The sequence below is a fragment of the Chiloscyllium punctatum genome, chromosome 3 (assembly GCF_047496795.1).
Source record: "Chiloscyllium punctatum isolate Juve2018m chromosome 3, sChiPun1.3, whole genome shotgun sequence".
In the NCBI taxonomy this organism is placed as follows: domain Eukaryota; kingdom Metazoa; phylum Chordata; class Chondrichthyes; order Orectolobiformes; family Hemiscylliidae; genus Chiloscyllium; species Chiloscyllium punctatum.
Window position 1 is genome coordinate 116,300,356 of NC_092741.1, and position 27,732 is coordinate 116,328,087.

The window sequence follows — 27,732 nt, forward strand, 5'->3', positions numbered from 1 at the left end:
TTGCCATGGTGGATAGGCTTTGAGAAGTCAGAAAGTGAAGTACTCACTACAGCAACCCTAGCATCTGTACCAACCCTAGCATCTGTATTCTATGGCCAATCCAGTTCAACCTCTGGCGTATGAAAACTTCTAGATGTTGATTATGGGGATTCAGTGATAGTAATGTCATTTAATCTCAATGGGTGATGATTAGATTCTCTCTTGTTGGAGAACATCATTGCCCATCACTTGGGTGACAAACTTTACTTGCCATTTATCAGTCCAAGCATGCATATTATCAAGGACTTGCTGCATTTGGGCATGGACTGCTTCAGTGGCAGAGGAGCCATGAATGATGCCAAATATTGTGCAATCATCAGTGAACATCTCCACCTCTGATCTCATGATACAGGGAAGGTCATTGATGAAGCAGTTGAAGATGAATGGCCCTAGGACACTACCCTGAGGATCGCCTGCAGTGATGTTCTGGACCTGAGATGACTGACCTCCAACAACCACAACTATCTCCCTTTATTCCAGGTATGATTCCAACCAGTTCATTAAACACCTTAGACTTTTGAATCTTAATCCTTTAGAAATTAACCCTCTGATTTATTTACTTTTATTTAAGTGCTTTATGAACTAACATTGTTATTCTTAGTAACTGGAGTACTTTTCTCCTCTACCCGCTTTAGTCTTTATGACCCGAGCAGCATATGACCTCTTTATTCTTCTAACCAAATGTACCAGCTCACACTTTTCTATTTTGAAATACATTTACCAATTAAATATTTTATTTACATCTTCCTGGTGTGTAACAGTATTTTTCTGCATTGATTACACCTGCATGGTCAGCATACTTAGTCATTTACTGTAATCTTGGTGATTTGTAATTTCTATTATAAACTGCAAACAATAGTCCTAATGAACATCAATGTCCAGCAGGCCTACTTTAACATTTCAGCATAATCATTAACTTACTTGATCCCACAGGTATTCAATATCCAAAGCGAGCTGCAGCCTGATTTTGTTATCATCACTAATGCCGCTATTCGTTCCCATGCTGCTTGCAGCTGCAGATTTCCGTGCTTGTTTCAGTCGCTTGAGACTCTCCTCCATCTTTTTAACAGAGGTAAGGACATCAGAAACTGTTTCGTAATACCTGGAAAGAGGAAAGCCATGTCTAGGTTTATTGTAGTGTTATCGTCTATTTAAGGATATTAACATCTAAAGAAAATCCAAACATCTTGTCTTAATCAACAGAACAACACCATTACATTTCACTGTTTTATATAAAACACAAACTTTACTGTTTACAGGACAAAGTAATCAAAACCAACATGGTTAAATTAACACTATTGCTTATACCTAGATAGATTGGGTCCTTCGTTTCTCAAGAATTATACTATGATCTTGTAATATCTAAAAAATATTTACTTCTTTAGGGAACACCATGACATGCCACATTCACCAGATATTATCATTAATTCTTTTCAGTTCCAGCTATTCATAGGGATCAAGTTTTAATTTACCAATTGGAGTCATGGATGCCTCCGCTGTACCTTATTCTAATTACTTTTCCAACGCTTACAAGGTAATCTGCTGGTTGCTTTGCCTGTCACAAGACTCCATGATAATGAATACAAATTCTTCCACTGGTTTCAAACTAGGCAATCTTCCAGCTTCTCTTCCCACTCAAAATTCAAATAGAGATAAACTTCATTTGCAATCCACTCAGTGGATAAAGGAGTTCATTTTCTTTTATCCTGTTTGCAGTACAGGCCTAGCTAATAATTTACTTTGGCTAACTTAGCCATCAGCACTTTTAAACTGCAATTTTGAGCTTGGATGGGTCTGCATACATTTAGATAGCCTCAATCATAGCACAGAAAGAACATAAAACAGTACAGCACTGTACAGGCCCTTCAGCCCATGATGTTGTGCCAATCTTTTATCCTATTCTGACATCAAACTAACCTATATACCCTTCATTTTACTATCATCCACATGCCTATCCAAGAGTCACTTCAATGTCCCTAACGTATCTGACTCTACCACCACTGCTGATAGTGTATTCCACATCCACCAATCTCTGTGTAAAGAACCTACTTCTGACACTCCCACTAAACCATACTCCAATCACCTTAAAATTATGCTCCCTCATGACAGCCATTTCCTCCCTGGGGAAAAAGTCTCTGGCTATCCACTGTATCTATGCCCCTCAACAGCTTGTACACCTCTATCAAGTCACCTCTCATCCTTCTTCGCTCCAATGAGAAAAGCCCGAGCTTGCTCAACCTTTCTTCATAAGACATGCCCTTCAGTCCAGGCAGCATCCTGGTAAATCTCCTCCGCACCCTTTCTAAAGCTCCACATCCTTCCTATAAGAAGGTGACCAGAACTGAACACAATATTCCCTGGTGGTCTAACCAGGGCTTTATAGAGCTACAGCATAACCTCGTGATTCTTAACCTCAATCCCCCTGCTAATGAAAGCCAACACACCACTTGGACAGAAACCCTGAGGGATCAAAGGAATCCTGCCTTTAACCCTGTAATGTGCATTTGAATTCCACCTTCCAAAGTGAATCACTTCATACTTTTCCAGGCTCAATTCTATCTGCCACTTATCAGCTCAGCTCTACATCCTGTCAATATCCCGTTGCAACCTACGACAGCCCACCATACTATCCACAACCCCACCAAACATTGCATCCGACAAACTTACTAAGCCACCCTTCCACTTCTTCATCCGAGTCATTTATAAAAATCACGAAGAGCAGAGGTCCCAGAACAGATCTCTGTGGAACACCACTGGTCACCGAGCTCCAGGCTGAATACTTCCCATCTCCTACCACTCTGTCTTCTATGGGTCAGCCAATTCTGTATCCAGACAGCCAGATTTCCCTCTATCCCATGCCTCCTTACTTTCTGAATGAGCCTACCATGGGGAACCTTATCAAACACCTTGCTAAAATCCATATACATCACATCCATTGCTGTACCTTCATCAATGTGTTTATCATAACCTCAAAGAATTCAATAAGGCTTGTGAGGCATGACTTACCCCTCTCAAAGCCATGCTATCTCTAATCAAGCAATGCTTTTCCAAATAATCATAAATTCTGTCTCTCAGAATCCTCTCCAATAACCTGTCTACTATGATGCAAGACTGACTTGTCTAGAATTCCCAGGGTTATCACTATTCCCTTTCTTGAACAAAGGAATACCATTTGCCACCTCCAATCATCTGATACTACTCCAGTGGACAATGAGGACACAAAGATCATCACTTCCTGTAGTAACCTTGGGTATATCCCATGTGGCCCAGGGGACTTATCTAGCCTCATGTTTTTCAACATTTCCAGCACATCCTCCTCCATAACATCAACCTTTGAGGGAATCAGCTTGTTTCATGCTGTCCTCACAAACAACAAGGTCCCTCTTACTAGTGAATACTGAAGCAAAGTGTTCATTAAGGACCTCCTTTACCTCCTCCGACTCCAGACACAAATTCCCTCTACTATACCAGATCGCCCCTACCCTCACTCTGGCCATCCTCTTGTTCCTCACATTAGTGTAGAAAGCCTTGGGGTCTTCCTTAATCCTACCCACCAAGGCTTTTTCATGCTCCTTTCAAACCCTATGTCCATTCTTCAGTTCCTACCCGGCTACCTTGTAACTCTCTAAAGCGCTGTCTGGTCCTTGCTTCCTCAACCTTAAGTAAGGTTCCTTCTTCCTCTTGACTATATGTCCCACATCTCGTCATCCAACTTCCCTTCACCCCACCTTACCCTCAGTGGGTCAAACCTATTGTGCACTTGCAGCAAGTGCTCCCTAAACAACCTCCACATTTCTGTCGTGCATTTCCCAAAGAATATCTGCTCCTATTTTACGCTTCATAGTTACCGCTAATAACATTGTACGTCACTCTCCCCCAATTAAATACTTTCCCATGCCATCTGCTTTTATTCCTCTCCATGACTACAGTAAAGGTCAGGGACTTGTGATCACTATCACTGAAATGCTCTCCCACCAAGAGATCTGGTACCTGACTTGGTTCGTTTCCAAGCACCAAATTCAATATTGCCTCCCCTGTAGTCGGCCCATCTACATATTGAGTCAGGAATCTCTCCTGGACATACCTGACAAAATCTGCTTCATCCAAACTGTTGTTTGCACTAAGGAGGTTCCAAACAATATTAGAAAAGTTGAAGTCACCCATGACAACAACCCTGTTACTTCTGCACATTTCTAAAATTTGCCTCATAATCTTCTCCTCTGTGTCTCTGTTGCTACTGGGGGCTCTATAGAAAACTCCCAATAAAGTGACAGCTCCTTTCCAGTTTCTAGCTTCCACCCATAATGACTCAGTAGAGAAACCCTCCTCAATGGCCTCCCTTTCTGCAGCTGAAATACAATATCCGATTAGCAATGTCACTTACCCACCTCTGCGATCTCCCTCCCTATTCCTTTTGAAACATCCAAATCCAGACTATCCAACAACCATCCCTGTGATATCCAAGTCTCCGTAATGGCCACATCGTGGTTCCATGTATTGATCCACGATCTAAGGTCATCAACCTTATTCCTGACACTTCTTGCATTAAAATAGACATACTTCGACCCATCACACATTCTGCAACTTTGCCCTATCAACTGTCCATCCTTCCTCACCGACTGTCTGTTCACCAGCTACACCATCCTCTGAACCACAGCTTCCGTTCCCATTCCCTTGCTAATCAGTTTCAATCAGCACAGAAATTTCAAATTCCAAATTTAAGATTCAGTTTTTGTTTTCTTGAAACTGGTGAAGGTCAGTTTTATTTTCTATTAGGGCTGCCTCAAAAAATGCTAATTTTGAAATTACAGATTCTATCACAATACAGCCTTAACCTTTTAAGTGTAATAGACTCTAAGCTTGCTTTAATTCTGTTTATCCCATTTTACACTTAACATTTTAACTCCTGGAAGTGATATTCTACAACACATGGCATATGAACTAGATATTTGCACTACCAGACTCTGTGCCCACAAAATGCTGTGCTGTGAAATTACATTAATCGATCATGATTTTGGAAAGCAGAGACCCAGAGTTAAATTCCAGACTTTAAGCACCGCTTGGTATGGTGGAGTGATGAAAATCAGGGATTCAAGAGTTTGCACACAGGTCTCAAAGGGCAAAAGACTAGACAGAAATAGAAAGACAAAATTATGAAAATGATTACAATTGAAAATTGAGGCATTGTTGTTCTGGACCAAGAGATGTCAGCTAGCACAGAGATGTTGGGTGAATTTGGCTTTGTGTGAGTTATGATACAAATAAAATGATAAAAAAAAGATTGTTGCTGACAGATTAACATTGACCCTTATGCAGCATCTAATTACACTTCTGAGATATTTCTCAGAAATCAACAACCATTGGTAGTTGTCAATATAGGAAATGTAGCCATTTTACATAGTAAATGTTTACAAACAGCAATGAAAAGAACGAACAGATAACGGAGGAGCTATTGCTTGAGAAAACTATATTGGCTGCAGCATCAGCAAAATTTCATGTTCTTTGTCAAGTAATGGTGTGGGATCTTCCAATATCCAATAAAGTCACCAAAGTTGTATGACAGTATCAGCTCCAGAACTAGGTTAGCAGTTCATGGATTGAAAGAATCAACAAAGAAACTTTTCCACACAGAAAATAGCAGTGATAATTCAACTGTTCCTTGAAATTAAAGTAGCAAGGAGGAACTGTTATAAAGAAATTAAAAGCAACATGTGAATTAACCAAGAAACTGTATAATCTATTCCCTGGGAGAGAGAGATAACAAATGCTTGATAAGCTGCTGCATTTGGCAACTGGGCATTTAAGAACTGCCTGCAAAAGTTAGGCTCTGAAGTAAAATGGTTAATTGCAGCAAAAGCTATGTTTTAAACAGATAGCTAACTTCAAATGTAATAAGGAACAGGAGAGCTACTTTTGACAAGACGACAAGTTACAAAATTGAAGTCTCCAAAACGTAATCAATGTTTGGAATGAAAGAATCTATTGAATAATTAATAATAATCACACTACAAACTAGTCCATACTACAAAGAGAGAAAAATATATGGACACCAGAACAGTTCAATAGCAGAATTTCTAAGAACAACACTGCATAAGGATCGAGCCCTGGATACTTCCAGAGATGGACACTGTTTGTAGAATTCTGGCCACGTTGCAACACTAATCGAGTTGAGTTGTGAAGCTTAACTTGCTCACTGGAGGGGTCTTCTTTTGGTTGCTACTTGCAATATATTTTAAATTATTGTTTCAGTACTTGCTTATTTGTGAGATTTCTTTTCAAGTAACCAAATTAAAGGTAACTTGGTGATTTACCCACAACACTGGATTACCACATAACATCTCATGAAAAAGACTATACTTGCAAAAATACAGCACACGCTCTCAACACTGCACCTTGCAACATCAGTTAAATGCAATATAAATAACAATATGTGTGAGAATAATTATTATGAACTACATAAGAGATTCCTCATGATTGCTTTATATCAGGAAATAATTACCTTTCACTGCAAATTCTGAGAGCACCTGACAACCACTCCTCTATCCTGTTTTCATTCACAACACTTTTATATTCAGTTTGAAGCTGGTGTAGGGGTTTCAAAGCATTTTCAACATATAAGGAAGCCTTGATAGGGACCTCCTGAAGTAAACAAAATAAAAGAAAGCATTTTTAAAAACAAATTAGCATTATTGGTTGCGAAAAACCCATAGTAGAAGAGACATGATTTTATCCCTCATCAGTCCTACCAAATAAGGAAGTCAGGGAAGTTCAGATAAAATGTGTACAGCAAGCTCCCATTAGCAGCAAGGCAATAATCAGATAATCTGTCCCTTACTGATCTGCTTGATGGGCAAATATTGACCAGAACACTGGATGAACTCCACTTACTCTTCTTCACTTTACATCCCCTCCAAGATCACAGATGGGAACTCAGTTTATCGTGCCTTCTGAATGATAGTGCCAGCAACAATGCAGCACAGTGCTACTGCATTGCCAGTTAGATTGTGTGCTCAAATTTCTGGAGGATGTGAATTTAAAACCTTTGACTCAGGGGCACTAGCTGACACCTAAACAGTAGAACACTAGCTCCAGATACTACCTATAGGTAGCCTGTCTACTGTCACACATTCTGATACAGATCCATGTCTCACTACTCTTAACTTCGGTGATTGAACCAAATTCATTTTCACTCCTATTCTGTACTCCTAGCCTGTGGCCCAATCTCCTGTGCAACACGATCAGAAACCACTGATAACCAATTCCACAAAACCCTTTGTCTACTCACAAGACAATGTGTCTGCCTTGATATGATTTTTTACATTTCTCTATCCATTTCAATACTCCCTCCTTCTTCCTTGATGCTTATTGTGTTCAAACTAATCAGGTTCTCTGGCATTTTATTCCCATTACTTCCTTTTTTTAAGAAAGCTATGTTAGCATCACATTAGTTCTTCTGCAATCCTACCTCAATAAAATGCTAAAAATACCATGCTGTAAGAGCAATTTCGTGCAGTGAATTAGCTGACAGCATTTTGGTATATTTTGTGTTAATAATTAGCTGCTGGAAAATCAAAAGAATCTCACAGCACACAAGTCATCCACTTCATTGTCTCTCTGCTGGAATTATTCCATGCATAAATTAAATTCAGTTTTTGCTGTATACTTTTCTATGGCAGGTAACAGAAACAGAGATGGGGTGATGATGAAATAATTACTATACCTACCTTGTTCGTCCTTCGATATAGCCTGGGCACTTCAGAAGCATTTTTAAGATAATTGAAACAGGCTTCACTGAGTTCCTCAATAATTCTATCACTTAATGCAGGCAGCTTGCTTACCACTGAAGTCTGAGAATCTGCAAGTGCTTCTGTTGGGGGAAACAGAGAAAGTAAACAAAGTGCATATTAAATGTACAATGATTAGCCATGACCTGTTAACTAATGAATCTGATCCTCATTTTCCTCTACTTAATAATATCATTGGTTCACAATGCATTGAAACTGGATGCGATACCCTTTCAAACTGTATTAACCAGTCAGGCTGAGTTTCTTTGTATTGGTATTCAAAGTGGGAGGAGTGGTAAAGGCTTAAGGAAGTGGTTAGTATTACAAAAGTGGGAATAGGATTGTCCTCTTCTGTTCAGGATGACTCCAGAATTGACACACCACCGAGGATGGCACTTTAGTGCAGCACTGGGGACATGTTGCATTGTCACAGGTGCCATTTTTCCTGGTCCAATCTTCCAGATTCACTGTTTCAGCTGAATATTAAACTGCACTATTTAAACTGGAACAGGGAGCTGTCATAGCCGACGTTCTTAAATTGCTCATTCATCTCACTGTTTTCAAAGAAATCTGGCTGTGCACAAAATGACTACCATGTTTGCATGCTGAAGCCACGCTTTCTACAAAGAAGTGCTTCATTGGCTCTGCAATATCCATGAATCCAGATATATAAATTTAAAACTGGCTTTTTTGAAAAGATATTTTTCATCAACCTGTTCATGAATGCTGTTACACACCTTTAGAGCAGATGGGATTTGAACCCGATCCTCCTGGCTCAGAGGTATAGACAATACCAATGCACCACAAAAGGCACGCTAACTGATTTTATTTTATATTTAAAAGCATATTTGATCTTCAATTAACACAGAAGAGTAATATATAATCTTATACAACAGGACAATCTGCCATTTCAATTTTTCTGGTTATAACCAAGCCTCCCAAAAGGATGACAGATTCCTCAACATTCAGCAAGAGATGAGGCTGACCCTTACACATGAAGGCCACCAAGCCCATACCCAACCCCAGCAAAGATAGACCAAGAAATTTCCACACAGATAACTTTCCTTGCTGGAACACCATCAATGTATTATTGCATGAAACAACTCTAACCCACAAATATTTCTCTCTCTCAAAAAAAATCACAATCATTTTATCGCATCTTACCTGAAATGAGGGAGAAATTTGCAAACCCAATGTTCTCCAGCCTTGGTTTAATTATCTCCAAAAGGCCTGGAAGCTGTAAAGAAGGAGATTTAAAGATTATTGGAAACAACCAGTTTGGCAACTGCTGAAGAGAAAGAATCCTGCAGTACAATTCCCCAGCAACCATTCCAGAGTAAAGATTTGAATGTCATTTTACTATGCCAGTCATTGCAAGTGTACATTCATCAATAAAACCAGACACAGCAATGATGGCCAAGAGGGAAAATTGAGGTCTATGACACTAGGGAAACCAGGTACTTTTAAGCTGTGAAATAACTGGAGTAGGTTTGATCGTAGATCATAAATACCTTTGACTACGTACGGGATGCAGTCTCCTTAGGTCAACAAGGGCAAAAAAACAAAGAGAAGGTGGTGGGGTCAAGTTTAGGGCTCATTCCTAACTGCTCTGATATGGTGAATGTATCATATTCAGCAAGTATCTCAAAAATCAATATAATCCCCATGAACTGGGAAAACTGAGATTGACCGGAAGCCAACTTTTGATGAGAGGGGATAATGCAGACTGGAGCATTCTAACTTTTCAGCTATAATGAACAACCTGTAAGGAAGAGATACACACACAACAATCAATTCCAATATTGAAAACACAGTTTCCAGATTTGTTCCCAAGATTGAAATACATACTCCTGTATTAATCTAAATTTAAAAACAAAGAAATTGACTCAAACCTGTTCCTGGATTTTATCCAAGTCTGAAACAAGGTACACAAGTTGGTTAACAGAAAGAGATGGTACAACTTTAACATCAGAAGCCAACCCATTTCCTTGGTCTTCATTACTTTCACTTGGAGAGGTCACCATATTGTTGTTGGCAGCTGCAAGTTTGATCCCATCCTGAGCAAGGTCTTTGCTTGGTGATGCAATTTTCAACTGTGGAAAGGAATAAGATAAAGGATCAAATATAGATACAGCCACTGTTTTAGTGCCAAAAGTATTGTCAGTTTGCAGGGATATTTTGATTAATGCTATAATACAAAAAGACCACTCAGCCTATTGGGCTGGTGGCAGCTCTTTGAAAGACCAATCCAATTAGTCCCATTCTGTCTGCTTTTGCCCAAAGCAAACCAAATTTTATCATTTCAAGTTAAGTCTACTCCACTTTTGAAACTTAATACTGAATCAGCTCCACTACATTTTCAGACCATGCATTCTAGACTCCTGAATGAAATCTCCCTTTAGCTTTCTCTGCTCTAAGGAGATCAATTCTAGTTTCTCAACACAATATAATGGATGGGGGATTTCCTTTCAGACCAAAAGCTACAGTCTTTTCAGCTTAAATACTTTATTTAAAACATTTGCACAGATTAAGTGCTCTGCATCTTGCAGGAAACAGATACAATTTTTTTATTAAGGGTGACGTGATTCGCTCTGGTGCAGCTCAGATAATTTGAGTACTGGAACACAGACATCATATTCACATTATGGACTCTTTAAGGCTGTCTGTCAGGTAATCTCTTGGAAGGATTTTACTAAAAGATATAATCCCAGGCTAAAATGGAGGATAACTGCTTTTTAAAAATTGTTTGTTCTTCGGAGCTTTTCCCATAAGGCCAGTACTTGCTGCTCATCCCTTGTTGCAGCAGAGCTGGTGCCTCCTTAAACTGAAGTCCATGTGGGTACAGTTATAGATTTCCATGTCAGGATGGAGAGAGACCTAGAAAATAACTTGCAGCAAGTGGTGTTGCCACATATCTATTGGCTTTGACCTTCTTGATGGTAGAGGTCATAGGGTTGAAAGATGCTGTCGATGGAGCCATGAAGTATTGCCACAATGCATCTTGTAGACGGTGCACACTGAATCCACTGTGCGTTAAAAGGTGGAGGGAGTGAACATTTGAGGTGGTGCCAATCAAGTTGGCTGCTATGTCTTGGATATTGTTAAGCTTTTCGTGTTGGAGCTGAATTCAACCAGGCAAATGAAAAATATAGCATCACATTCCTGCATTACAGATGGTGAGCAAGCTTTGGGGAGAGAGGTGGTGACGACATTCTCACTGCAGAACACCCAGCCTCTGAGCTGGTGCTGTAGCCACAATATCTATTTATAGAGGCAGAGATGTGCAGCATTGAAACACACCCTTCAGTCCACCCATCCATGCTGACTAGCTGCAATAATGAGAATGGCAGTTTAACAAAGTTTAGAAGAAACTAACATCAAAAAAATACTGAGTGGCATTGTTCTGTGATGCTCAAATCATTCACTTGCAAACATGATCATAATCATACAATTTGGTGAAGCCAGAAGATTGGGAAGCCTTTAAAAACCAGCAGACAACTAAAAAAGCAATAAGAGGGCAAACTAGTTGCTAAAACTTTAAAAACTGCAAGAATTTTTCTCAATTTATAAAAGGCAAGAAAGAGGCACGAGTGGACAATGGACTGGTGGAAAATGAGGCTGGAGTAGTAGCAATGAGGATCAAAGAAATGGGGGAGGAATTGAACAGATACTTTGCATGGTCTTCACAGTGGAAGACAGTGGCATATCAGAAATTCAACACAATTGGGACAGAGGTGAGTGTGGTGGCCATCACAAAGGAGAAGGTACTGGTGAAGATGAAAAGTCTGAAGACGAATAAATCACCCAGACTGGTTGGTCTACATCTCAGGTTTCTGAAGAAGGTAGCTGAGGGGATTGTGGATTCCTGAAAAGATCACGACCATTGTAGTCAGGGAGGATCTTGGAGGACTGGAAAATGGCTAATATAAGACGCCTGTTTAAGAAGGGAGCCATTCGACAGGAAATTATAGGCAGTTCACCTGATTTTAGTCATTGGTAGGATTTTAGAGTCGCTCATTAAGAACAAAGAACAGTACAGCACAGAAACAGGCCCTTTAGCCCATGACTATGCTGACACTCAACGCCTTTCTAAACTAAAAACCTTTTGCCTCTCCATGGTCTATATCCATCCATTCATCTATCTATCTGTCAAGATGCTGCTTAAACGTTACTACTGTACCCACTTGCAGCACCTCCTCTGGCAGCATATCCATGGCACCTATCACATTGCGCAAAACAACTTGCCTCTCACATTTCCTTTAAACTTACCACCGTTAACCTTAAACCCCTGGTAACTGACATTTCTACCCTAGGAAAAGGATTCCAACTATATATTGTATCCATGCCACTTCTATCAGTCACCCCTCAACCTTTGAGGTGAAAACAAATCAAGTTGGTCCGATCTTTCCTCATAGCCAATACCCTCCAAGCCTTGGTAAACTATTTCTGTACCTGCTCCAAAGCCTCCATATCCTGTTGGCAACCAGAACTGTACACAATATTCCAAATGTAGACTACTAAAGTTCTGTACAGCTGCATCATGACATGCCAATTTTTATACTCTGCCCCAAACAATAAAGCATGCCATACGCCTTCTTGACCACTTTATTCACTTGTATTGCTGCTTTAAGGGGACCATGGACCTGTAAGCTTAAGTCCCTCTGCATGTTGATACTACTAAGGTTTCTGTCATTTACTGTATAGTTCCCTCCTGCATTAGTTCTCCTAAAATGCGAGACCAAACAAAACCTTGCATTTGCCCAGATTAAACTCCATCTGCCATTTTTATAGCTTTCAGCCTATCTGTATCCTGCTGTCTCTTCTGGCAATCTACCTCACTATACAATCATATAATCCATACAGTGCAGATTGAGGTCATTTGGCACATCAAGTCTGTACTGACCCTCCGAAGAGTAGCCTTTCCACACCCCACATTTTTATCATTGCTCATCCACGCAACATGCACATCTTTGGACTATGGCAGGAAACGGTGCACCCGTTGGAAACCCACGCAGACACAGAGAACATATAAACGCAACACAGACAGACAGTCATCTAAGGCTGGAATTGAACAGAGGTCCTTTGCACTGAGAGGCAACAGTGTGAGCCACTGTGCCACCACTATCCACAGCTCCCCCAATCTTTGTGCTGTCTGCAAACTTACTACTCAGTCCACCAACATTCTCCTCCAAATCATTTATATATATATTACAAACAACAGAGGTCCCAGCACTGATCCCTGCGGAACATTACTAGTCACAAATGTCCAGTCAGATAAGCACCCTTCGACTGCTACTCTGTCTCCTGTGACTAAGGAAGTTCTGTATCCATCTTACCAGCTCACCGCAAATCCTCTATAACTTCACCTTTTGTATCAGTTTGTCATGAGGGGCCTTGTCAAAGGTCTTGCTAAAGTCCATATAGACACGTGTCTCATAAAACTCAATCAAGTTTGTGAGACACTACCTTCCCCACACAAAACCATGCTGCCTATCACTAATAAGTCCATAATTTTCCAAATGTGAGCAAATCCTACCCATAAAAATAATTTGCCCACCACTGTCACAAGGTTCACTGGCCTGTAATTTCCTGGATTATCCCTGTTGCTTTTCTTAAAGCAAAAGAACATTGGCTATTCTAGTCCTTAAAGACCTGGTATGTGACTAAACAATATACAAAGATTTTGTACAAAGGCCCAGCATTTTCCTTACCTGCCTCCCTCAGCATTCTGGGTTAGATCTCATGAGGACCTAGGGACTTGTCTAGCTTAATTATTTTCAAAACACCCAACAACCCCTTTTATAGATATTCTAGTGTATGTCAATATCAACATACTTCTCTTGAAACTCACCTTCCACCATGCCTTCTCCTTTATTAATACCAATGCAAATTTACATTAAAGGACCTAACCCACTTCCCCGGATCCATACATAATTTCCCTCCTTTGTCCCTTGAGTGAACCTACACTTTGCCTAGCTACCCTGTTGCTCCTTATGTATTAAACAGTTTGGGATTTCCTTAATCCTGTTTGCCAAAGACATTCCATGGTCTCTTTTAGCCATTCTAATTCCCTGCTTGTGTTCTTTCCTGCTATCTTTGAAGGCTGTCTTCAGCTTCCTAAACTTTACATATGCCTTTTTCTTTTTGACTGAACTCAATTTTCTCTTGTCATCCAAGGTTCTTGAATCTCACCATCCTTCTCTTTCATTTTCATAGCAATGTGCTGGTCCTGAACTCTCATCAACTGACCTTTAGAAGAATCCCACATGCTAGCTATAGATGTACAGTCAAACAGCCACCCCAATTTACATACCCCAGTTCAGCCTAATATTGTAATTAGCCTTCCCCCACTGTAGTACTTTCATCTGAGGACTACTCTTATCCTTATTCATAAAACTTAGAGAATTGTGATCACTGTAGGATGAGATTGTGAAAACTTGGTAGTGCATGGTAAAATAGGGCTGAGTCAGTATGGCTTCATTAATGGGCAATCATGTCTGACAAATCTGTTGGAATTCTTTGAGGAGGTAATGAGCAAATTAGGCAAAGGACAGCTAATGGATGTGATCTATTTGGATTTCCAGAAGGCCTTTCATAAGGAGCTGGACAGGAGGTTGCTACTTTAGGTAACAGCCCATGGCGTTAGGGACAAGACATTGGTATGGAAAGGTTGGTGAAGTGGCAGAAGGCAAGACAGTAGGGACAAAGAGATCTTTTTCAGGATGTTAGCTGGTGACTGGTGGAGTTCCACGGTGTTGGGACCACAACTACTCACGTTATACATCAACAAACTGAATGACAAAACTGAAGGCATTGTTGCTAAGTTTCCAGATGATACAAAGATATGTGGATGTTCAGGTCTTGCTGAGGAAGTGGAGAAGCTGCAAAAGGACATGGACAGGCTAGGAGAATAGGCAAAGACATAGCAGGTGGAATGCAATGTGGACAAGTGAGAGTTTATATTCTTTGGCAGAAAAAAAAATAGAAATAGCGTATTTTCTAAATAGGGAAAGGCTTCAGAAATCTGAAACACAAAGGGACTTCAGAGTTCTAGTTCCGGATTCTCTTAAAGTTAACACACAAGTTCAGTTGTCAGTTAGGAAGGCAAATACAATGTTAGCTTTCATTTCGAGGGGGCTAGAAAAACAAAAGAGGGATGTACTGCTGAAGAGATAAGGAAAGATGTGCTGGCATTGGAGGAGGTCCAGAAGAATGAATCTGGGAATGAAGGGCTTGTCATATGAGGAGTGAGTACAGTCACAGAGTCCACAATCAATGGAGTTTAGAAGGATGGAAGGGATTGTCATTGAAATTTCAGAATACTGGGAGGCCTGAATAGAGTGGACATGGTGCAGATGGGCCCTAGTCTCTCCTACTAGCGGAGATAAGGGCACAGTTCAGAGAAGGGATGACCCTTTAGAATTGAGATGAGGAGGAATTTCTTTCGCCAGAAGCTGGTGTATCTGTGGAACACACTGCCATAGAAAGCCTGGAGGCCAAGCCATCAAGTGACATTAGCACAGTGTCTTAATGATAGGAAGGAGATCGTGGTTACAGGTGGAAGGCAGGAGAATGGGGTTGAGAAACATATCACATAATGGTGCAGTCTTGATGGGCTGATTGGCCTACTTCTGATCATCTAATGGTGTTATAATACAAACAGCTGTATGTGATAAATGAATATTACAAGCTGGACAATGCAGTATGACAAATGCATTCCTCACAGGAGATCTTCATATGCTGTTATATTTGGACTAAAAAGAGGAGTTACAGGTTAAGATTTGGCTGTATAAGAAAGGAAGAGCCCATTAACTTGCTCACTGAGGAAAGCTTGGTTATCGGTGTCAACTCGCAATTGAAGAAAAGCTAAATACGTGAATCAGGACACAAAGAAAAGAAAGGCTTACAGATAGGGGATGAAAAATTTAATGAAAAGGTTCATGTGGAATTTAAATACCAGCATAGACCAGTTGGCCTTAAGGAATGTTTTTGTGCTGGTATTATTTTTCTCCATGTACTTTATGTTCAGTGGATTGGGGGTGGGGGGTGGATTGGTGTTTAGAATCAGGAGTGCAAACCTAAGAAGTATGGTACTGAGTGGAGATTAATCACAATATGGATAAATACTGATAGGATTAAAGTGTGTTCTGGAGTGAATTTAAAGATAAATATTTTAAAGAGAGAGAGATAACAATTTGCTCACTGCATGGTAAATTATTTGCTCATTGTTAATTTCAAGTTGAGGCTTTATTTTGTGAGGGATGGGAGTTTAAAGCACAGAGACTGGTGGAACATAAACAATTTTAAACAAATTTCTGAGCAAGTGAAATTTAATGTCTTATGCATTCAAATCCCTTATGGGATGTTATTGGAGGAGGTGACCATCGGGTGTCACTGTGGGTAACAAGCGTGACCCGATATGGTGTTAATGTGGGAAGTGTGAGTGACCAAATAGGGTGTTACTGTCCTGCGACTGTTAAGAAGCTGGGTTCCTGCTGTTCTTAAGGGCAGAACTCCTGTGTACAAATATTAGTCAGTCAACATCGGTCATACCCAGTAACTGAGACCAAATTCGGTAAATGCCTGTTTGCCGGAGCAATTATTTGCTTTTCGAAACACTGTAGAAAGAAAATACACATTTACGATAAAAGTTCTTCTCTTATCATATGATATGGTGTTCTTGTCTGTGACTATTGGTTAGTTCACCCCTGGGTGATCAGTGAAGTGTGGAAATAGCACTGTGACTGCCTACAGTTTCCAATGCTCCCAACTGTGGAGTTATATCAGACTGCAAAATGTAGTGAGATAATAGACTGTCCTTTCTACCAACAAGACAATTAAGTATTACTTACACTCATGCCCTTATCTCTGATGCACTGGGAATTTACTGTTTGCTATCCCGCACTATTTGGTCAACACATCAGGCACCCTCATTTCAGTGGGTTGGTTTTAAGATAAATCCGAAGACTATTTTAAGTTCAAAAGGCATCTTAGCAGTTTGAAATGATTTTGGCAAATGCCAAAGGTGACAGATCCCAGACTAAGGATAAAGAATTAACTGACCAGCAGCTTTTCCAATGAGTTAACCCACGGCTCAGTAGTTAAGGAGTTAGTGCATCAACTCAAATAGCTCTGTAGCTTTTCAATTCACTGCGATTATACAATAGAAGGTTCTTCTCCTCTGTTGATTGTTACAAGCTGGAAGCTTCATAAAAATGTGATCGCTTTGTTGTTGCATATCTACCTTGAACTGAGTGAACTTCGTGAATTGCCATTTGCTTATCTTCAGTTGAGAAAAAAAATGAAGTTTGCCGGGGAGCAGCCAACAAAAGAGCAACTTTTAAAAAGGGGGTGTGGGAACAAGTCAGTGAGCCTGGCAGTTGTAAAGTGTTCAGAGGCAGAAAATGTAACACCTAGACAGGTACGGGAGGGAGTGCTTGCCAAACCAATTTCCTGGAGTTGGAGAAAATGATAGATTTTATTGAAATTGCAGGATTTCACTGAGGTGATTGACCCAGTGCCACATGAATAATTGGTCAAGGTCAGGAGACACGAAATAGGAGACAAGCTTCTGAGATAGAATCAAAACCGTTAAACCAGGCAGCAATAGTAGGTTATGTACATGGCCAAATTGGCATGGTAAGGAATTCCCAATAGGACACCATATGAATTAGAGCTGGGGACCATTGCTGTTACTATATATAAAACAGTTAGGAGCTTGAACAGAAACAAGTTGTTTAAACTTGTAGGTGACCCAAACTGACGGAAATGAAGGGGTGTACTGATGTCCAAACAATTCAAGTAATCAAGGTAGATTGGCAAGATGGCATAATATTGAAAAATATGAAGAACGTGACTTGGGAAGGAAAAGGATAATCTAAAGGGCTGTAAGGATACAGGACACAGCACCATTGAGTGAATTACTGGAAATGACCTTGCTGCAGACAACAAAGTAAATTACACAGAACAGTAGAGCACATGACAAATTTATACAAAGCATTAGTATTGATTCACTTGATTAGATTCAACTTAGCTGCCTTATATAGATGGCGGCAACTGCATGAAATGGGTTGCCCAGGAAGAGAGACAGTGTGGAAATATTTCTGGGAGATTTGGCCAAATACTTGACAGAAAAGATCAGCAAGGATTCTCTGTTAAGGACCAGCTGAACAACATTGATCTCTGGCCCCAACTTATTCCAGGTAGCTTCTAACTGAAATTCTATCGTTCTGGTCCCATTATCATCTTGTTTTGCTGTCCGCCATCTTATCTGTTAGCATTTAACCTCTCCTACCTTTTGCCCAACCAGACCTTGTTTTTTTTCCCTTTGCTCCCTTTTCCTGCCTGTTCCTGATGATTGTTTAAAACCTGTTAAAGTTCTGATGCAAGATCATGGGTTTGAAACATTGACTTTTTTTCCTCTCTCCCCAGATGCTGCCAGGTCTGTGTATTTCCAGCATTTGTTATTAGTTCAGGCTGCTGACACATCTCTAGTTCTTTACCCTACTTGGTTCTTTATATATAACCTTCAAATCAAGTTATCACTCAAATAGTGCAGCTGCCCAAACAGTGAACATGTAGGAGATCCTTTAGGCTGCACATTCAATCTTGCAGCCTCCTACTTTCAACTCCTCTTATGTAAGGTGAAAGAATCCTGCTGACATAGCCAGGGATTTAACTAAATTATTACATCTTTGGTCTTTCAAACAACTAGTCTTATTGGACCTTCAAGCAATTCACTTCCACACAGAAGTGATTTCAATCATACAATTTCTGCTGTTTAGAGAAAAAGAACAGCAGCAGACATGGAGGAGCACCACCATCTGCAGATCCCCATCAACACACATACCATCCAGGCTTGGAAATATGTGTATATATTAAATATATATAACAATATACACATTATATTTTGTTACACATCATAACTTCATCATCTAATTTCTGGAATTCCCTATCCAACAGCACAGAAGGAGCACCTCCACCAAATGGCCTGCAGTAGTTCAAGAAACTGCCCGAACCCTTCTCAACAGCAACTGGGTTTGGGAAAATCAATGTAACCTTCGCACAAACAATTTTGTGAATGAGAAATTAAAGGTTTTCTCATGGCTACTCTCATTCCAGGCTTACTGCAGCCTAGAAAAACAAAACTTCTGAGAGGTCCAGAAATTACACCTCAATTCTTCATGGCTGAACTATCATTGCTCCATTTGGTCAACCTAGACAAATATAATCATTGCTGATAGAATTACATAGGAACTACAAAACAGAAACAGGCTATTCATCCCAATTGGCTGGCCTTTATACTCTACACAAGTTTCTTTCCACCTCTCTTAATATGGAGTGTGATATTGTACTAAATCTGATGCAACATCCAATTCTATGCTCATGTACTTTGATTTACTCTAGTTTCTTCTTGTCCATCTATGTCTGGGATATCAATTACCCCCATAATTAAGAAAGCTAAGGGTAAGAAATGGCTATTTTGCCAATCAAACCTGCACCCTTTCCATCTGTGCATGATCTACTTATTCAAGGACACCCTCTCCTCACCACTGAAAAGGACTCAAAATTCCCTTCCTAATTCTAACATAAATTAACCAAATAAATTCCTATTCAATCTCTTCACTCAGTATTTATTGATATAGGTCCTGATCCAAACTATTGAGCGACCCAGAACAAGTTCCTTATCCCTAACAATTTCCACCATGGGACAGGAATAATCTATAACCTTATTTCAATTAGAAGAATATTCTGAGAGTTTGTAATCCAACCTAAATCAGCTATCACTTGATGGAGGAGTGATGCTCCAAAAGCTAGTGTGCCTCCAATTAAACCTACTGGATTATAACCTGGTGTTGTGTGATTTTTAACTTTGTACACCCCAATCCAACACCAGCATCTCCATAACCTAAGTCATGGTGCACACATTTACCCATAATCTACTAATTTTGGTCAGTTGCTTTATTAGCAGATACTGACTATTAACTCAGAGGAAGTGGTGGAGGCTGGTACAATTGCAGCATTTAAAAGACATTTGGATGGGTATATGAATAGGAAGGGTTTGGAGGGACACGGACTGGGTGCTGGTAGGTGGGACTAGATTGGGTTGGGATATCTGGTCGGCATGGACGGGTTGGACGAAGGGTCTGTTTCCATGCTGTACATCTCTATGACATCTATCAAACTATCTGGCCTAAAGGTGAATAGGGAGGGAAGTGGTTACCCCAAGCAAGGATCATGGAAAGGGAAATCATTCTGTGGGTCACTTCTTTTGTGGATTAATACCTGCATTTAAAAAGTAATGAGACAGATAAGCTGTTACTGTTAAAATCTCAGACACTATATCCAGTGCCATGAAATGGGTGGATGGGTGATAGTTGACTTATTTGTTTCCTAATCAAAAGATTATATTTTCCTTCCTCTGCCTTTCTGCAGAAAATAGGTAGATTAGTTTGAACTACCTATTGACCTGTATGGCATTCTTTCTGATGTTGAATCCACCAGAAGAATGCCTCTGCCCACCAAACCTGAAATTAAGCAACACCTGAAAATATCCCTGTTTCATCTAATCAATATCTCACAGGGCTCCATTTGTGGGGATTATCCAGTATGATCATCTGTTTTAACATGAAAGTATGCATTAAGTTTTAAGTTTCCAAATTAATCTAATTTCACAATATCTGGAAAGAGTCTCTACAACGTTTCAGAAGCACTTGGAAAAGGCTGAAGACGACGTGAAACAAAATGGTGGCAGTGAATGTGCTTTGCCTCCTGAGTCAATGGAAACAAAATAGTGACATTTCTATCTTCCGACACAGAACCTTGGTGGTGTACACACCCAGTTTTTACCTTTATCAATATAACTTCCAACATTGAAGGCCTTATGAAAGTCAATGCAAGTAAGGCTTCTTCAAATCAAGAAAGTCTCTGCAATGCAATTGGTGCATTAATTACTTGGTTAAGATGCACATGTGAAAGGTATTGTTTATTTAAGTGCCTTGTGGGGTCTCAAGTCCTTAACTCTGAATGAGGAGGCCCAGATTCAAGTTCTTTCTGTTCGAGATATGCAATAACATTTCTGAACAGGGTATTTAGAAAATATCTCCCTTATGGAGTCTTGCAGTACAGTGGCAGTGTTCCTACCTCTGGGCCAAAAGTCCCACATGGTCCAGAGGATAACATATCTGAACAGGTTGACTAAAAGATACATGGAGTACTTATAACGGGAGATTAAGTGTCTTCATTGTAGTGTCAATATCACCTAACCTTAAGTTTAAAATTTTGGTACTCCCTTAAGGGAGTAATCTGGTTTAATTTAGCTTAATTTGCTTCATGTACATTTTGGAAAAGAGACTGCCAGGTAGACCAAGAGAGGCAGTATTTGGTGTCCACTGAAATACTTGTTGCCTTCCTTGACTGCAGGCTATTTAAGTATGTAAGTTAGCTTTGACATTTTGTCTTTCATTAATAGTACCAAAGCTGTTAATTTGGTTTAATCGATTTATCCAACATAGTATAAAGAGAGACTGCTAAAACATGAGGTGCTGAGCAAAGAACAGGCATATGTAATACCTCTTTCTGTCAATAACCTATTACCAAGAGAAATACATATGTCTAGTCTCATAATTCACAGACTGCCTTGGGATTGAGTTAACATGCTAAACTTGCTCAAAACCACAAGGTGCCCTACATAGTCCACATACAAACAAAAACCAGTACATTCCTTTCTGACTCCCCTTTGGGCTTTTGGAGCATTAATTTCACGAGCTGACATACTAAAAAGGTGCCGAGTCCAAGACTAATGCTGCTTGACTCCTCTTGTTCATTAGGGTGATTACTCTACAAAGTATTTCAAAAGAAAATTGCAAAGCATGACTTGAAACTTTTAAAATCATGCTGGCTATCCTCCATGATTACCCACGTTCTTTAAATTATATTCATAGCCTTCAACAAACATGAAACATTAACATCCTGGGGATTTACAATCAATCAGAAACTGAACTGGACATGCCGCAAGAATACTATGGCTAAAGAGCAGGTCACAGGCTGGGAATTCAGTAATAAATAATTTACCCAAAGACTCTCGATATTCTCAACTTCCCAAAGATTGTCGGTTATCCACATGATTATGCATGATAGAATACGCTCCCATTGCTTGAACAAATGGATCTCAGAATTCTCAAGAAGCACAACACCATCCAGAACAAAGCAGCCCACTTGATTAGCCTATCACTTTAAACATTCACTCTCTTCACCACCGAAGCACAGTGGCAGCAGAATGTACAATCAACAAGATCCACTGCCTCCTTTGGCAAACTTTACAAACTTGTGACCTCCATCACCTAGAAGAACATGGGCAGCCAGTGGATGGCAACACCTCCACCTACAAGTTCCTCTCCAAACTATGAAATCATCCTGACTTGGAACCATATTGCTGACCCTTTACTGTTGCTGGATGAAAATCCTAAAACTCCCTTCCTAAACAGTGCTACCAGGATACCAAATAGAGTGTAACAGTTTAAGACAGCAAGGTAAAAACAATGACTGCAGATGCTGGAAACCAGATTCTGGATTAGTGGTGCTGGAAGAGTACAGCAGTTCAGGCAGCATCCAAGTAGCTTCGAAATCGAGTTTAAGACAGCAGCCTACCATCAACTTAAGGGCAACCCCAAAAATAGAATAGAATGCCCCCAAGAACCCCCATTCCCTCCCTGGCCAACTGTACCCTCGTTAGCCAAATCAGCCTATAGTCAAGCAGGCTTATTGCAATGGCTATATTTTGAATTCTGGTTCTGCACTTATCACTTTCCTTTGTTAGGATTTATCAGTACTTCAGCAGCCCTGAAAAATATTTACTAGACGTACCACTAACTTCTCCCTTTAATTCCTTGAGGGTTCTAAGTTGTATACCACCCAGCCCAGTAACCTTGCAAACATTTAACCATTCTAATTTCTGATTTTCATGTCTTATGTCCCTTACTCCTGTAACCTGAGAGTATAATTTGTCCATGGTCTCCTTCCCGAAAACTGCAGTGAAACATCGATGCAATATAAGCAGCCCTGTCTTGATGATTTGGAACCGTTTTACCCAATTTATCTTTCAGTTTAGTGAACCCAGCTGTTTTCCAACATTGCTTCTGCTAACAAGATAGTTGCAAAATCCCTTTTGTTAAGAAAAGGAGTCCACAGTAATGGATCATCATGCCTCAATGGGATCTTGCTGATCTTCAAAATTTCACTAGATCTTGTTTAACTAGGGAGCAAAATTATTAAATAATAGTAGATTAAAAGAGTAATCTCTTCTCACTCCACAAACCTCACTTTCTCTGGTCATAATCTTGAGTAATCCTTTTAAGTACAGAATCAGAAAATGCAAGATAATTAGTTATAATGAGAAGTTACTTGATAAACAGGTGTTAGCTTACCATTCATTGTTGGCTGTACCTTCAGCTTCATGGACCTCAAGCTCTGGAATTTCCTTCATAAACCTCTCACTTCGACCAAATTTTCTAAATATCCTACGTGGCTCAGTATCCAATTTTATTTGAAAACATTACTGGTGAAGCACCTTGTAATATTTCTACATGAAAAAGGTACCATTCAAATTTACATTGTTGCTGGTAATACAGTGACTGAACTGTTGCCACCAGGTGGCACTATTACTCGACCACATCCTCGAACTTGCTGTGATGCAACAATGTATATTCGCGGTAGAAAGCTAATTATACAGTGAAAAATAATGTCAAATTCTTGAGCTAAAACTATGTTAATTACTTCAGCGTTTTTGATTCTTTCATGCTGCCTAGCAAGTTTCAGCTTAATTTTAGTCATAGAATCCCTACGGTGTGGAAAGAAGCCATTTGATCCATCAAGTCGACTGACCCTGCAAAGAGCATCCCACCCAGAGCCTGCCGCAACCTATCCCTTTAATCCCACACATGGCTAATCCACTTAACCTGCACACCTTCGCACCTTGGGAGGAAACTGGAGCACCTAGCAGAAACCCATGCAGATACTCAGAATATGCAAACTCCACACAGCCTTTCACCCAAGGCTGGAATTGAACTTGAGTCCCTGGTGCTGTGAGGCAGCAGTACTAACTACTGAGCCACCTTGCCTCCCACTTGTCAGAAGATGAAGATTCAATTCCTTGTAAATAACCTTGTGACAGTCTATTATATAAATACAAGTTGCTGCAGTTGTAATAAAGTGCAGACTGATCCCAAATCACTGCACATTTATGGATTTAAATACCTACATACACAATTCAAAAAAATGTATTATCTTAATAAGAAAGCACATTTGCATTTAAAGTTGGCAGTAAGACCACTCCCTCAAGCCATGCTTTTCACTTCAACAATGAACAAGCACTTCAACAATGATATTAAGTTAGAGATGGAGATGTTCCTATGAAGTGGAATCATTTCTTTAACTCCATATGTACACTTCTGGTACAGAATTAAATAGGTGAATCCTATGCTTATTAAATCTTAATTTATGGCAAGGTTAGATATAGAGAAGTGGGCACCCACTGAACAAATCTTGAATGTTGAACTAACATTCCTCAATGTTAAGGGCATGAAATGAAAGAAAGTGAGGACTGCAGACTGAAAGGTGCAGCATCCGAGAAGCAGGTGAGTTGACATTTTGAGCATAAGCCCTTCATTGGGGGTGTGGGTGTGGGTGTGGGTGTGGGGTGGGGGAGCTGAGCCATACATAGAAGGCTGGGGTTGGGGGAGAAGGTAGCTGGGAAGGCAATCGGTGGATGTAGTTTGGGGGGGGGAAAGAGGAGGAGGAAGAGGGTGATTATAATAGGTCAGTGGGGAGGATGGAGTGGATAGATGGGAAGGAAGGTGAATGGGTAGGAACAGTGCTGGGTTAGAGGGTTGGATTTGGGATGAGGTGGGAGGAGGGGAGATTTGGAAACTAGTGAAGTCGACATTGATGCCATGTGGTCATACATTGAAGGGTCCCAAGGTAGAAGATGAGGCATTCTTCCGCCAGTCATTGGGTGAACCTCTTGTACTGTCCTACCTGTCCCTTTTTCTTCCCACCTATCCACTTCATCCTCCCCACCGACCTATAATTATCACCCACCCATTGCCTTCCCAGCTACCTTCTCCCAGCCCCACCCTCCTATTTATCTCTCAGCTCGTCTTGCCCGCTTACATTCCTGATGAAGGGCTTATGCCCAAAACATCGTATTTCCTGCTTCAGATGCTGCCTGACCTGCTGTGCTTTTCCAGTGCCACAAGTTTCGACATAAGGAGATGAGTAATCCATTCACCTACTACAGTGAATGGCTTTCCAATTCAGTTTAATTTAAACTATAAAAGGTTATAGCAGCTGAATGATGTTGCTCCTTTAGCAAAGTCAAGGACAACATTTTTTTTCAAACAACACAGCGAGTTATGATAATCTGGAAAGCACTGCAGTACAAGTGGTTAAAAAGGGAAATGGCACGTTATTGAAAAGGTAAAACAACAGGAAAAGAGCAAGGGCACAGTGGGTTAGTTCTTTCAAACGAACAGCACAACCACAATGGGTTCAATTATCTCCTTTGTTGAGCTGTAAGACTTCAAGTGATTTCCATCTGGGTAATCTCAGAAAGCAGAGTAAAGCATCACACACCTCATCTATCCACTTGGAATAACGTGCCAGTAACTGCAGAGACAATTTCCAGAAGCGGTGAGCGAGTGGGGGTAGATAGATGTGATCAGCCCAGCATTTCAGAAGGTTCTGCCACAGAACGTGAGTAACTGAAAGCCTAAACTGGCTTCCATCTGCAAAACAAAACATTAGCCTTGTCTAGTCACACGGAATTTGTTTTGTTTAAGGAGGCTGTTTATTCCTCTTTTCAGAATTTCCCACAGTGCAAAGTTCTTACCTGGCGCTTCCTTTAAACCCTCAGACATACAGGACTCCAAATTTCCAGCAATTTCCTTGAACCTATTTAAGGATTGGGATAAAGTACAAATAATCACGTTATTTATTTTACTGTTAATTTTTTTTAAACTTGCATACAAACTAATGTTTCATACAAACAAGAATAACAGGTATCTTAAGATTCTTTTAGCAAGTTGACTAAGTTGCTTCTTGCAATGTTGCTATGAAAGCTTCCTAAAAGCAGATGGTTTTCTCTTTTGATTTGTACTTTCCCTACTGGCTGATATATTGGCTTACATTTTGTATTCATAAAATGTCAATCAGCAAAAATTACCAGTGCACTGGACCAGAACAGTGCAGCATCCCACCATTTGATTGAGTTTGATTTATTGTTGTCACAGAGTCACAGATATGTATAGCGCGCAAACAGGCCTTTCGGTCCAACTCGTCCATGCTGGCCAGATATCCGAAACTAATCCCATTTGTCAGCACTTGGCCCATATCCCTCTAAACCCTTCCTATTCATATACCCTTCCAGATGCCTTTTAAATATTGTAATTATTCAAGCCTCCATACTTCCTCTGGCAGCTCATTCCATACCCACACCAGAGTCTGCATGAAAAAGTTGTCCTTTAGGTCCCTTTTAAATCTTTCCCTGCTCACCCTAAAACTATGCCTCCTAGTTCTGAACTCCACCAGCCTAGGGAAAAGATCTAGTCTATTTATCGTATCCATGTCCCTCATGATTTTATAAACCTCTATAAGGTCACCCCTTAGCCTCCAATGCTCCAGGAAAAACAGCCCCAGCCTATTCAGCCTCTCCCTTTAGCTCAAACCCTCCAACTCTGGCAACATTCTTGTCAATCTTCTCTGAACCCTTTCAGGTTTCACAATATCTTTCTGATAAGAGGGAGAATAGAATTGCACACAACATTCCAAAAGTGGCCTAATCAATGTCTTGTATAGCTGCAATATGACCTCCCAACACCTATACTAAATGCTCTGTCCATTGAGTCATAGAGATGTACAGCATGGAAACAGACCCTTCGGTCGAACCCATCCATGCCAACCAGATATCCCAACCCAATCTAGTCCCACCTGCCAGCACCTGGCCCATATCCCTCCAAACCCTTCCTATTCATATACCCATCCAAATGCCTCTTAAATGTTGCAATTGTACTAGCCTCAAAACATACTAAATGCCTTCTTCACTATCCTATCTACCTGCGACTCCACTTTCAAGGAACTATGAAACTGCATTCCAAGGTCTCTTTGTTCAGCAACATCCACACATGTAGGAGAAAGTGAGGACTGCAGATGCTGGAGAATAGAGTCAATGAGTATGGTGCTGGAAAACCACAACTGGTAAGGCAGCATCCGAGGAGGAGAATCGGCGTTGAGGAAACGCCCTTCATCAGGCTGATGCTTGAAACTTCAATTCTCCTGCTCCTCGGATGCTGCCTGACTAACTGTTCTTTTCTAGCACCACACTCTTCAACAACATTCACACATGTACCAAGATACAGTGAAAAGTGTTGTTTTGTATGCAGATCACACCAAAGTGCATCAGGGTAGCAGAACCAGAGCGCAGAATACAATGTTACAGCCGCACAGAATGTGTGGAGAAAGGAGATCAATATTAACATTTGAGAGGTCCATTCAAAAGTCTGATAACAGCAGGGAAAAAGATGTTCTTGAAGACGGGTCACTCGACCCAAAACACTAACTCTGATTTCGCTCTACTGATGCTGCCAAACTGCTGAGCTTTACCAGCAAGTTCTGTTTTTGAAGCTGCTCTTGAATGTGTTCGTATGTGTATTCAAACTTTTATATCTTCTGCCTCACAGAAGAGGGTGGAAGAGAGTATGATCAGGCAGAAGATGTCTTTGATTACATTGGTTGTTTCCCGAGGCAGTGGGAAGTATAAATAAAAGTCAATGGACAGAAGGCTGGTTTACATGATGGACTAGGCTGTGTTTACAACTCTCTAGTTTCTTGCAGTCTTGGGAAGAGCAGTTGCATT

General features: G+C 40.4%; 1 protein-coding gene across 1 annotated transcript in view; it reads right to left on the bottom strand.

Annotated features, from left to right (window-relative positions):
• The window catches only part of cog2 (component of oligomeric golgi complex 2), a 65,751-nt gene that overhangs the window by 7,665 nt on the left and 30,354 nt on the right, over positions 1 to 27,732 (bottom strand). Inside the window, exons 11-17 of the mRNA XM_072558870.1 lie at positions 25,711 to 25,772; positions 25,455 to 25,606; positions 9,716 to 9,916; positions 8,988 to 9,060; positions 7,764 to 7,906; positions 6,539 to 6,678; positions 961 to 1,141 (exon numbers count right to left, since the gene is read on the bottom strand). Coding sequence (XP_072414971.1) covers positions 961 to 1,141; positions 6,539 to 6,678; positions 7,764 to 7,906; positions 8,988 to 9,060; positions 9,716 to 9,916; positions 25,455 to 25,606; positions 25,711 to 25,772 — 952 coding nt within the window. The remainder of the gene's footprint in view (positions 1 to 960; positions 1,142 to 6,538; positions 6,679 to 7,763; positions 7,907 to 8,987; positions 9,061 to 9,715; positions 9,917 to 25,454; positions 25,607 to 25,710; positions 25,773 to 27,732) is intronic.